General features: G+C 44.8%; 1 protein-coding gene and 1 long non-coding RNA gene across 3 annotated transcripts in view; both read left to right on the top strand.

Annotated features, from left to right (window-relative positions):
- Positions 1-5,156, top strand: part of CNBD2 (cyclic nucleotide binding domain containing 2) — a 46,707-nt gene extending 41,551 nt beyond the window's left edge. For both annotated transcript variants that reach the window (XM_055307911.1, XM_055307901.1), the window contains exon 12: positions 4,806-5,156. In XM_055307911.1, coding sequence (XP_055163886.1) covers positions 4,806-5,133 — 328 coding nt within the window. In that variant the 3' untranslated portion in view covers positions 5,134-5,156. The remainder of the gene's footprint in view (positions 1-4,805) is intronic.
- Positions 5,157-5,831: 675 nt separating this feature from the next.
- On the top strand, positions 5,832-12,083 carry LOC129496340 (uncharacterized). The gene is made up of 3 exons (XR_008661711.1): positions 5,832-6,313; positions 6,638-6,724; positions 11,724-12,083. It is a non-coding gene; the product is annotated as an uncharacterized LOC129496340 (long non-coding RNA).
- Positions 12,084-13,619: the final 1,536 nt, after the last annotated feature.

The raw sequence follows: 13,619 nt of genomic DNA, 5'->3' as shown, positions 1-13,619 counted from the left end.
AGTCACCTGTAACCTGCTCTAACAGCTCAAGCAAATTGCCTCCTGGGCTTTGCATGTACTTGACACTGCATATACTTGACTTTGCCAGTGCTGGCTCTTCTGCCTGAAATGCCATCCCCCAGTCTTTCTCCTCTTTTTTCCCTGATAAACTCCTGCTCATTATTTAAGATTCCTCTCCTCCAGGAAACCTTCCCTGGCTAACCCTAGGTTGGCCTAACTACCTCTTTCTATACACTTATAATGCTCTCTACAGAGCTCTGTAATTGACCATTGTACTGAATCATAGCTCTTTAGAGCTGGTAGTTCGTACAGTTTTTTTTTTGTTTTTGCCCATCATTTGATTAATTGTTTCACAGAGGCAGGGACTGGGCTTTATCTTCCTTTCATGTCTGATACCTACCTGTGTAGTACCCAGCACAGAGTCGGTGCACAATGGGTGTTGAATAAATAAATGAATGAATGGAGCATTTACATTGCAGAAAACTGGAAAATACTGAACATTTAAAAAGGGGAAAACCAGAACAATTTGCATTCTTGCAACAATCCCAAGTTAGCATTTTGTGTATTTCCTTTTACCACATGCATTTTGTTTTTGCTACGTCTACGTGGATATGTACCAAATGGAAATGTGCCAAACATGCATTTACCATTCGGCCACACAAAGTTTCATAGTGGAGATCATACCCATTATGCAATTTGGCATCCCTTCCCCCTTTTTTTCTTTTCTTACGGTGATATTGTGATCAGACATGGTTTTGCTGACAGGTGTGGAAGCAAGTGATTCTAGTGGTAAGGAAAGGAGGTGTGAAGGCAAGCAGATCTGTAGTTACTGCAGCCATGTCCAATAAGTATGTGAGAGAATTTGATGTGGGGTCTGTATGATTTTGAATAAGTCATTTCCCCTCTACTAGAATTCAGACTCCATTCTGCAAAACACGAAAATGAGATTAGACCAGTGTCTCCCAAAGTATGGACCATATTCACAGAAGATGTATAAGATGATTTTAAGTGCTCTACAGGTTGACACTTTTAGTTTTAACAGCTAGGTATTTATTCTAGTGTGAATTAGAAAAACCAAATGACTAGCTCACTAAACTCATGATTTGACAAATCTTGTAGCTTAGATTAAAGCCACTGTAAAACATTTAAGTAAAAGAAACTAAGCAGAATTAAGAAAATTATTGCTAAATTAAAGAATAGATCATGTGTAGATATGGCCCAAATTGGGGCTGTTTTGTGAGAAAAATAAGTTGGGAAACACTAGTAGTTCCTTGCAGTTCAAAGATGCCACAATTCTCCGATTCCTGTGTATAACCAATATAGAAAATTGCTAGTTAGAGGTACCTACTCAAAAAGGGATTTTAGGGGGTGCCTGGGTGGCTCAGTTGGTTAAAAGTCTGCCTTGGGGGCAGCCCAGGTGGCTCAGTGGTTTAGCGCTGCCTTCAGCCCAGGGCCTGATCCTGAAGACTTGAGATCGAGTCCCACGTCGGGCTCCCTGCATGGAGCCTGCTTTTCCCTCTGCCTGTGTCTCTACCTCTCTCTCTCTCTCTCTCTCTCTATCTCTATCTCTGTGTCTTTCATGAATAAATAAATAAAATCTTTTTTTTTTTTTTTAAAGAGTCTTCCTTGGGCTCAGATCATGATCTCAGGGTTCTGGAATGGAGCCCCACGGCCTGGCCAGAGCTCCCTGCTCAGTGAGGTGCCTGCTTCTCCCTCTGCCCCTCCCTGCTGCTCATGCACTCTCTTTCTCTCTCTCAAATAAATAAATAAAATCTTAAAAAAAATGGATTTTAGGAGCATTAGATCCACAAATGATGCCTGGCGTGTGATGGGTATCAGTTAATGCCTGTTGAATTGAAATTCAGAAGAGATTTCTGTAGACTTGGGAGGGTGGCAGATGCTTGAGCTCTCAGCATCTGTGCCGCGCGGTCAGCGCTTCACTGCAATGATCTGCAATGCTGACAGAGAGATTTCTGGCTTATTCATTCACTGTTGAACTCATGATTTCTAGACTGCTAAAGCAGGCAGAAAGCATATCCATTATCTAGCTCAAATCCTCCATGTTTTAATTGAGGACTGTGAAGCTCGGTAAAGAGGACATGACATCCTGAAGATCACACAGTGGCCATGACACCTGTCCTGTGAATGCTACAGGCTAGATAACCTGACCCCTCTCCCCCTACAAAGCACAGGGAACACTGTGTAGAATGTAACCAATATTTGAGTTCCCAAGAGAAAGGAAATCTCTGAGGGCCAAAAGGAAGTACAGCCTAAGAGCCAAAGCAAAGAGTGTGATCTAGCATGGGATTGCGGTAAGGGTGGGCAGAGCTAGGGGCCAAGGCCATCATGGGCTGAAGTTTTTACAGCCTGCAGGGGCAGATGAAACTTCCAGTTCAAGTAAGGCAGGAATTGGAACTGTAAGCCCTGTCCCAAGCTGATGAGGCCTTTAGAAGAAGGGTGACCCTGTTTTGTGAAAAACAAGAAATCAATATGACCAATCAGTATCAGGAGGTGACATGAGGAATCTTGTCTGTTTTGGACTCCGTGTACCCCCTAAAAAGATAAAAGACCTCCTAAGAATCTATAATCACATGCCTTCCCCCTCATAGGTTTTGGTGAGTCCTGTAGCATCTTTGAACTGGAGTTTCTGAGTTTGTGAAATGGGGAATTGTGAGGATTAAATGGGTTAACAGGTAAAGTGCTGGGCACATAAGAAGTGCTAAGTCAAAGTTAGATAGATAATTGCTGTTTTTTATGGAATTGGGAGTTGGTTGAATTTTTGAAGTGGAGAATATCTGGTAGTGTGCTGGTGAAGGTTTAACAATCAGGTCTCTGGGAGGTGAGTAGGAGATAAGTCTGATTTGAAGGGTTTACTGATTCTGTGGTGTATATATTCCCACCATGGCCAATTTCCACCTACCAACCTGATGTTGCTGAACATGGGGTTGAGGAGAGGTGCATATAATCATCCCTCTGAGTTGAGAGGAGCTCACCTTGGCACACCACTGAGACCAACAGGACTGGCCAATGGCCTATGCTGACCTCTGGGTTTTTTATTAAGTTGTTTTCTATGGATCAAAGTTGACTCTGCCCTGGTCAATACCCTGTTTCTGGAAGAATGTTTTAACTTGTTAGTGACTTATTAAGCTTTCTTGCTTCGGTGAGAACATGGGCAAGTGAGTGGAAATGGAACATGCTGTTCCTTTGCTGTGGTCTTAGAAGGAAATAAGCCAATGAGTGCTGAGCCTCCTCTCTCTCCCCCACTTTCCCTACCCTCGTGTGTGCTATGAGAGAAGGGAACAGAGTAGAGCCAGGGCATCAAGACCAGTCCAAGGCAGCCACCAATCTACTTTCTGTCTCTATAGATTTGCCTGTTCGGGACATTTCATATAAATGGAATCATGTTACGTGTGGGTTTTTGCAACTGGCTTCTTAGCATAATGCTTTCAAGTTTTATCCATTGTAAAAAGTTTTGTATGTTTTTTTTTTAAGATCTTGTTTATTTGTTTATTTGTTTGTTTGTTTATGAGAGAAAGAAAGAGAGAGAGAGAGAGAGGATCTTAAGCAGACTCCATGGTGAGCACAGATCCCAACACGGAACTGGATCTCACGACCCTGAGATCATGACCTGAGCTGAAACCAAGAGTCAGACGCTTAACCAAATGAGCCCCCCAGGCCCCCCAACTTCACTCCCTTTTATTGTCAAATAATAGTCCATTGCTCGTATATGTCACACTTTACCTATTCATCAGTGGTTGAATGTTTGGGTTGTTTCCATTTTTTGGCCATAACAAATAGTGCTGCTATGAACATTCTTGTGCAAGGCTTTGCATAGACATAGGTTTTCATTTCTTTCAGGTATGTATATACTGTAGGGGTGAAATTGCTAGGTTGCAGGTTAACTCTGTTTAACCTTTGAGGAACTGCCAGACTTTTATTCAAAGTGACTGCACCAGTTTACTTTCCCATCAGCAGTATACCAGAACCGCTGTTTTATTTTTTGTTTATTTTTAAAAGATTTTTATTTACTTATTCATGAGAGACACAGAGAGAGAGAGGCAGAGACCCAGGCAGAGGGAGAAGCAGGCTCCATGCAGGGAGCCCAATGTAGGATTTGATCCCAGGACTCCAGGATCATGCCCTGGACCAAAGGCAGGCACTAAACCACTGAGCCACCCAGGGATCCCCCAGAACCCCTGTTTAATATCCACCTCATAACACATCTTTATCTGTCTTTTTAATCATAGCCATTCTAGTGGGCATAAGTGGTGTCTCATTGTGGCTTTGCCTTATGTTTCCTTGATGGATAAATGGTTACCTACATAATTTAACTTTTTAGTAGCCACATTATAAGAAGTAAAAACAAATGGATGAAATTAATCTTTAAAATATATTTTACTGAATTCAGTGCATCTCAAATACTGTCATTTCAACATGTAACCAACTTATGAACATTATTAATGAGTATCTCTACATTTGTTTTTGTTCTAAGTCTTTGAGATCTATATTCTGTACCTCTAAGTCTTTGAGGTACATATTTTTGGACTCACAGCACATCTCTAATTCAGACTGGCCCACATCAGGGACTCAGTAGCCACATGTGGCTCATGGCCACTGCATGGAGCAGCACAGTTCTAGGGGAAGAAAGTGTGGAAAGGCAGAGAGAAGGGTCTGGGAAGAGGCACACAGCTGGGACGGAGCACACTGTGTTTAGGAATTAGAAGAGTGGCAGGAGGAGAGTCTGGAGGGGCAGGGGGACAAGAGGAGCTGGTGTGGGAAACTCAGCATCTGTGCCTCACCTTTAGTGATGAAGCTATGTGCCAGAAGTTCCTTCAGGAGAATACCTGGAATATCTTTCGGAAAGACCTAGTGCGGCTGCTGGTGAAGCCTCGCCAGCGTCCACCATTCATCCCAGTCAGGCCCAAGAAGAAAGAGATCTACAGCTCCAAGTCTCTGATGCTGGATTTGTGTAGCTTCAACAAGGAGACTAAACCTTGTTATCCCATTTTCATGGCACCCCAGAAGTACCTCCCCCCATTAAGGATTGTCCAAGCCATCACAGCACCCCGATACAAAATTCAAGAACTCCTGCCTCAGTATAAGAATGCAGGGGTCCTTGTTTGGACCCAATAAAAGATGTTGGGTTGGTTACCCTATTTCCTGAGTGAACACCATGGGAGTTGTGGGGCTTGGAGTCAGGGCTCCTGGGGCCTGTGGGTCTGGAGAGATGTTTGGGGGCAGCAGCTGGGACACTCTCTCCCTTGATACTTGTGGGGCTGAATGAGTGGACAGTCAGGAGGCTTGGGGTGTCCCAGGGTGGGAGGGTCTTATCTGGTGAGATGGGTGGAAGATATGGAGGGGCTCTGATCAAAGTGAGCAAGACTGGGGTTACAAACTCAAATGCCTCCCAGAGGCCACGCTGGTCATCTAAAAGAGTGCATCAGGAGGACTGGGCAGGCAACAGGCAACGGTGAGGACTGGTACACACATTCGCCATCCAGATGGAACAGCTGCTCTGTATCCTCAATTGATGCCATGCCAGGAAATAATGCAGGCCTGGTACTGCCAGTCTTAGATTTTTCAAGGGAACTAAGAAACCCAATATTTTAGATGATTCCTACTGGTTTTTAAATGTAAGTAACTAATTCAAATTGTTTTTGAAATACTGTGTTAGGCAAACAAAACATTTACGTGGGCTGTGTTGGGCCTACAGGCTGCTGGTTTGCCAGGGCTCATCAAGCCCCTCTGGCAGGGCGTTGCCAGAGACTGGAGAAGGCTTGATGGGTGGGAGGGGCTTGGGGGAGGCATAAGGAACTAGAGAGACTGATGGGCAGTGTGACAGGAGCAGGTATCCTGGTGGCAAGGATGGGGAGCCAGCAGCCTGAGAGAGAGGAGGCAGGCCAGAGATAAGGAGATGGTGGGTTGGACTTACCGAGGGCTCTCCCAAATCTATGGCTGCCTGTTAGTGTCCTGGGCCGACTCTGGTAGCACTGGGCCAAATCACCTCTCTCCTTTAGGAAATTTCATAGTTTAGGTTTGGGAACACCAGGGGGGCCTGGTAGAGGCCACAACACCATATGAGCCTGGCCTGGGGCTACCAGGAAAGACAGGAGCCGTCCTCTACCCATCACTCCTGACCTACACATTCACCTACCCTACAAGGAGCAGGTTAGGAGGAACACCGGAGCCCTGGAGAGTCTGGCTCTGTTTCTATGCTGTTGGACCCCCTTGAGCTCCTGGAGTCCTGTTCCTGCACCTGTTTCCCCAGTGGCAAAGTGAGCAAATTGGACAAGATCGATGGTCTTCAGGAGAGGTGAGTATAGTGGAAAGCATATTCAGTATTATAATTTTGTTTGTTGAGTTTATTTTTTTTAAATATTTATTTGAGAGAGTGAGCGTAAGCAGGGGGAGGAGCAGTGGGAGAAGGAGAATCCACAAGCAGACTCCCTGGCTGAGCCTGGAGTCCAACTCAGGCCTGAGCTGAAACCAAGGATCAGCCGCTTAACTGACTGAGTCACCAAGTCTGTTGAATTTAAAAGAAAACTTTTTATGTTGTGCAGCAAAGAAAGAGGGTGTGGACGTAAACGAGTAGCAAAGTAGTGGGCTTAACCATCTCTGACTTCTCTCATGGCTCCAGATGGCTGAGGAGTCTGAGATGTCTGCAGCAGATCTGAACGGGCTGTCTGTGACCTACACGGATGAGGTGGCACTGTTTGGGGACCAGGTAAATTGGGGCATCTGACTATATTTAGGAATCTCTGCACGTAGGGCTGTGGCTCCAAGATGATGGTATGGACATCTTGTTCACTCATTTGAAATTTATTTACTTTTGTTTATAATTGCTTCATAGCAGATCCAAAGGAGGACAAGAGGCAGTCTCTGTTTCCTCTTATTCTCTAGGCCAGGGGTCAGCAAACTCTATAAAGGATCAAATAATACATATGTTAGGTGTTTTTTTTTTTAAGATTTTATTTGGGCAGCCTGGGTGGCTTAGCGGTTTGGCGCCACCTTCAGCCCAGGGCGTGATCCTGGAGACCAGGGATCGAGTCCCACATCGGGCCCGCTTCTCCCTCTGCCTGTGTCTCTGTCTCTGCCTCTCTCTCTCTCTCTCTCTCATGAATAAATAAATAAAATCTTAAAAATTTATTTTATTTATTCATGAGAGAGAGAGAGAGAGAGAGAGGCAGAGACAGAGACACAGGCAGAGGGAGAAGCAGGCTCCATGCAGGGAGCCCAAAGCGGGATTCGATCCTGGGACTCCAGGATCATGCCCTGGGCCAAAGGCAAGCGCTGAACTGCTGAGCCACCCAGGAATCCCCCTATTTTAGGTGTTTTCAGGCCATATAGTTTCTGTTGCAAGTATTCAACTCTGTTGGGTGAAAGCAGCTTTACTGTTCTAATAAAACTTTATTTAGAGAAACAAGTGGCAGGCCAGATTTGGCCTGTTGGCCATCGTTTTCTGACCCCTACTCTGGGCAATGAGGAGCCCTTGAAGATTCTTGAGCAGACATGACATGACCAGAGGACAGGTGAGAAAATTATTGCGGGCTTATTCTGTAACAGACATCTTGCTACGCATCTGACAGAGTCTGATGACCTTTGGGTTAAGATCCCAGCTCTGCCACCCAATGGCTGTTGAGTATTAAAAGAGATAGTACACGAGCTGGAAAAAAGGTTAAAGAAGAAAGAAAGATAGAAAAAAGAGGTGGTACATGTACGGCAAGATGTAGGATTTTATTCATGCTGACCCCTAGGTCCCACTTGCTGGGAAGTGAGAGAAAAAACTTCCAGAACAGGAGGTAGAACATGTTTGCTAGGCGACTGGCAGGTGAGGAAGTAAACCAGGACAACTCTGAAGTAAGGGCACCATGTGGGGAGGGAAGATGGTGGGGGCTGGGCTTTGGGAGCCTTGAGGGTTGCAGAGGAAGAGCAGAGCTTTTGCTGAAGCCACCATTTAGCAGATAGAAGAACTTGAGAACAAGAAACATAAAGAGGTTTTCAAAAAGCTTTTCTCTACATATGTTTTCTTTTGGTATTTTCTTGAAGAAACCAAGTAAAAATTTGAATAGCTCTTAATTATGGTTTTATGCGGCACTGCTGTTTCTTTGAGTTCAGTAACCAAGCAGAGAATGGGCCCCCAGTTCTACGTGGGTCATGCTTGTGAAGTCCCTGGTACATAGTACGTGCTCAGTACATGTTCAATGTTATTAGCACCTTTTTGATATCAATTTGGCCATCCAGAGACCCTCTTTCCCCCTCAATGGAATAGGAAACCAAGGCTTTGGAAGGCTGAGTCTTCATAATCAGTGCTAAAGGCCACCATGAGTGACTTGGGGCAGATGCTCGTTTAGAGGGAGCAAATATGACACCCCTTGGCATAGTGTTAGCAATAAACTGCTTTTGGTGCTCCTTATTGCCTATCGGGGCACAGGTCCAAGGCTCAGAAAGCCCGTAGTGATCCACCACCCCAGGGAAGGACCCAGTTTCAGGTATGGAGCAGCCAGTGTGTGCCAGGCATTGTGTGAGGCACTCTAGAGAGGCTATCCCTGTCCTGAAAACATTTCCTGGCATTATCCTCATTTGACAGATGAGGAGCCTGAGTAGCAAAGGCCTTGTCCAAACTCACTCGGCTACCAGGTGGTTGTGCTGGGAAATGCATGTGCTTTCCTCACACCCGGTGCCCTCCTAGGCAGGCAGCATCACAGCGTGTGTGCTGTTACACCACCGTTACTCATCTATTCCAAATGAGCCACCTGTTTTCAAAATTCAGTACACACAACCCTGGAACTGTGTTTGAGAGAATATAATCGCCCTCTGGAATGATTCTCCATATGTAAATAAAGCATAGTCATACTTGGGAGAGGCACACCCAGGCCACTTGAGCCAAAAATATAGCCCCAGCACTAACAGCTTCCACTGTTTGGGGAAAATGAAAAAACCCATTTGAAAAATAAACACAGGAGATATTGCCAGAGTTTGTTATAGGAAGTGTGTAAGATCACATCTTGAGGTTGGAAGCAAAAGCATTCTTTAAATCCTCCATTCCTTTTATATAACTCATGGGAAAAAAAACCTTACCTTCAGTTATGGACAGTCTCAAGGATAACATGGGTCACTTGACAACTCCCATCATAGCACAAGAGGCCAGTTTACCATGAGGACTTTCTTCTATTTGGGGATTTTATTTTTTATTTCTTTAAATTTATTTTTATTTATTTATGATAGACATAGAGAGAGAGAGAGAGAGAGAGAGAGAGAGAGAGAGGCAGAGACACAGGGAGAAGCAGGCTCCATGCCGGGAGCCCGACGCGGGACTCGATCCCGGGACTCCAGGATCGCGCCCTGGGCCAAAGGAAGGCGTGAAACCGCTGAGCCACCCAGGGATCCCCTATTCAGGGATTTTAGGGGCTTAACCACAAGGATGCTGAGTTGCAGAATTTGTAACCTCTGGTTCAGAATTGACAATGGGGATGAGTAGTTTCTAGGTGGCTGAGAAGCAGCACCAATGCTAGAACAGTGTTTTCATGACTGCTGGAGACTGTGGGCTTTAGCCCTTTGGGCATAGCTGTGGAAGAGTGGCACATCTAGACATGTGCTGTGTGACTTCCAGCCAGGCCCCTTCCTTTTCTGGAGCTTCACTGCTATCATTTGTAAAATTTGAGGGGTCTGGTGTGTGTTCTTCAAGCCTCCTCCTAACCCAGGGTTGTGTGTGTGGGAGGTAGGGGGAAGGCCCTGACCCTCCATGTATTTGGTTCTGTGCCCTATCCCCCCAAACCTGTTCATCAACTTTTTTTTTTAAGTTTTATTTATTCATCAGAGATACAGGCAGAAGCAGATTCCCCATGGGGGAGGCTGATGCAGGACTCCATCCCAGGACCCCCGGATCATACCCTGAGCCAAAGGCAGATGCTCAACCACTGAGCCAGCCAGGCGTCCCTGTTCATCAACTTCTAAAGCCTCCCCACCCCTAAGAAAAAATCAGAAGAAGAAAATGGGTTGCTTGACACTTTTGAAGATTGTATAGATGTTACTTTAGTCTTTCATTTTGGGTTGGTTTGATGTTTTCTCATGATTAGATTTAAGTTATGCATCTTTGGTGGCAGGAATCACAGAATTGATGCTGTGTTCTTCTCATTGTGTGTTATCAGGTGGCGCAAGATTTGTCCCATTACTGGTGATAACTTTGATTATTGGATTGAAATGGTGTCTCCACTTAAAGTCACTTTTGATATTGCTGCCTTTTTATTTTAAAAATTATATATGGAGCAGCCCTGGTGGCACAGCAGTTTGGCGCTGCCTGCAGCCCGGGGTGTGATCCTGGAGACCTGGGATCGAGTCCCACATCAGGCTCCCTGCGTGGAACCTGCTTCTCCCTCTGCCTGTGTCTCTGCCTCTCTCTCTCTCTCTCTCTCTCTCTCTCTCTTTGTGTATCTCTATGAATAAATAAATAAAATCTTAAAAAATAAATAAATAAAAATTAAAAATAAAAATAAATAAAAATTATATATATCGTGGTAAAAAAATAAGATTTACCATTTTAACCCATTTTTATTTTTTAATTTTCAGATTTTATTTATTCATGTGAGAGAGAGAGAGAGAGGCAGAGACACAGGTACAGGGAGAAGCAGGCTCCCCGTGGGGAACCTAACATGGGACTCAATCCCAGGACCCCAGGATTACAACCTGAGTCAAGGGCAGATGCTCAACCACTGAGCCACCTCAAGTATATTTACATTGTTGTGAAAGAGACCTTCAGAACTATTTTTTTAAAGATTTTATTTGAGAGAGAGAGAAGAAGTAGGGGGAGGGGCAGAGGAAGAGGGAGAAGCAGACTCCCTGCTGAGTGGGGAGCCTGATGTGGGGCTCAATCCCAGGACCCTGAGATCATGACCTAAGCCAAAGGTAAATGCTTAACCAACTGAGCCACCCAGGCTCCTCCCAGAGCTATTTCATCTTGCAAATTTGAAACTCCGTACCCATTAAACTACTCTTCTTTCCCCTTCAGTACCCATTAAACTACTCTCCTTCCCACCAGCCGCCCCACCCCACCCCCGTAACCACCATTCTACTTTCTGTCTCTGAATTTGACTACTTTAGTTAACTTCATATAAGTGGAATCTTACAGTATTTGTCTTTTTGTGACTGCCTTATTTATTTCCCTTAGCACCATGTCAAGATTCATCCATGTTGTGATAAGATTTCCTTCCATTTTAAGGCTGAATACTATTCATTGCATGCATGTATATACCACATTTTGCTGCTTAGTCATCTGTTGATGGAGATTTTGGTTGCTTTCACCTCTTGGCTTTTGTGAATAGTCCTGCTATGAACACGGGTGTGCAGATAGCTCTTTGAGAACTTGCTGTTTTTTCTTGGACATATATCCAGAATGGGATTGCTGGAATCACGTGGTAGTTCATTTTGATTTTCTTAGAAACTGTCATCCTGTATTACACAGCAGTGCCACCATTGCACAGTCCCACCAACAGTGCACGAGAGTGCTGATTTCTGCCATCATTGACAACATTTGTTATCCTGGTTTTTCTTACTAGCCATCCTCATGGGCGTGAGGTGGTATTTCACTGCGGTTTTCATTTGCATCTCCCTAATGATTAATGAGGTTGAACAGTTTTCATGTGCTTTTTGGACATTTGTGTATCTTTTTTTCAATTCCACTCACTAGAACTTTTTTTTTTTTTAAGATTTCATTCATTTATTCACAGAAACACAGAGAGAGAGGCAGAGACACAGGCAGAGGGAGAAGCAGGCTCTATGCAGGGAGCCCGACGTGGGATTCGATTCCAGGTCCCCAGGATCAGGCCCTGGGCTGAAGGCGGCGCTAAACCACTGAGCCACCTGGGCTGCCCTGTATATCATTTTTGGAAAAATGCCTATTCAAGTTCTTTGTTCATTTTTTAATTGGGCTGATTTTCTTTGTTGTCAGTGTTCTTGGTATATTGTAGATATTAACTCCTTTTCGGATATATGATTTGTAAATATGTTCTCCATTCCACAGACTGCCTTTGCACTGTTGATTATGTCATATTCTGTATTGAGGGATTTTGTGAAGAGATATGAAACTATGTAAATATCCCTTTGTCATACTTTTCATTATTTATATTAGTATTAGACTTGTGGTTTCCTGTTTTATTCAGTGTGTTAGAACCTGTTACTATCATTCTATATTTTGATGCAATCCTTTTGCCATGCTCTTCTCATTCTCCGAGCACTTCCTTATTTTCTGCCATAACAGGATATTCCAGAATGGTCTTGTACTACCTCTAATGTAATCCTGGAATTAGCCATTTCTCTAAGACCCCTGGTTCCTTTTAATGGAGAATGGCCCTGACTCTGGTGCTGATTAAGTCTATGGCTTTGAAAGACCCAGCATGTGATCTGGAGCAGCAGACCTCATCAGCTAGCCAGAGCAAACCCCTCATTTACCGATGAGGAAGTGGAAGCCCAAATGGGATCAGGTGGCCAGTGTTCCCCAGTTAAGAGAGTTTAGATAAGAATGAAGGCCTTTGACTCCGATCCAGTTCTCTTTCCCTGGCAATACATATTGCCAGCAATGAGCTGTGGTCCCAGTAGGGCCTGTCCCCTCTGGATTCCAATTTCCTCTTCTGTCCACTGAGGGATAGCTTTGCCCTGGAGGCTGAAGACTGGTTGAGACCTACCTCTTCTCTAAGGTTTTTAGGACCTTTCTCCTCTGGAAACCTTGATAGGCGAATCCACGTTAAATCGTAGAGGAGAGCTTCCATTTTCAGCCCCAGCTCTGGTGATTTGGGGCCTGCAGACTTGGACAGTAGTCCACGTGCACAGGTGTCTTCCAGAAGCCCATCTCAGGCATCTAACACCTATCTTGCAGGGACATCAACAGAAGGTGGCATCCAGGCCTGATCCTGAGTTGGGAAATCAAGGGGAAGGGTCTCCTCTATCTGCCCTCCCTGGTTCCAAGCCCACTTGGTTTATACCAGTAGCACCCAGGGAAACATTAGAAATGCTCCTTTCCACATTAGGAGGCTGGCCTCTTAGACCTCACCTCAAAGTTGTAAGAATCCTTCAGGTATTCCATGTAGAGAATGTTTCCTGTGCCTGATTTGGGATTGGGTTGGGTGGTGCTACATCTGACCTGCACCCTCTGGTTTGGTCAGCTATGGCCTAGAGAGCCCCTACTACTCAACGAGTGCCTATTAGCAGTGATGGCATGCTAATCTGAAAAGCTGAGGTTTTGTCCCCTTTGTATTCAACAGTCATTTCCTAAGCCCCCACCATGTGTCAGACATCATGAATTAAATCCAGTGTACTGTTGGGTAATGATGATGGTAAAGTGGGTTCCACATATGAGGCACAAGTGGGGGCTGCAAGGTTAAGGGCTTAACTTCTGGTTCTGGCGTCTTAATTCTAGGGTGTCAGGTTCTCATAGCAAGACTGTATGTAAGTTAAAAGTAGAATTGGGCAATGAAGGATTTTGCTAAGAGAAAAATGTGGAAAGGGCACCGTTGGCAGAAGGAATAGCTTGAGCTAAGTCGGAATCACCAAAGTGTGAGATTACCTGGAAGGACAACTAGGCATGGTGTGGGCTAATGTCTAAGCAATGGAGGAAGGTGGCAGATACC

Source organism: Nyctereutes procyonoides, unplaced genomic scaffold (genome assembly GCF_905146905.1).
Source record: "Nyctereutes procyonoides isolate TBG_1078 unplaced genomic scaffold, NYPRO_anot_genome, whole genome shotgun sequence".
Classification (NCBI taxonomy): domain Eukaryota; kingdom Metazoa; phylum Chordata; class Mammalia; order Carnivora; family Canidae; genus Nyctereutes; species Nyctereutes procyonoides.
The sequence above is the reverse complement of the archived record's forward strand: the minus strand, read 5'-3'. Positions and strand labels throughout refer to the sequence as shown.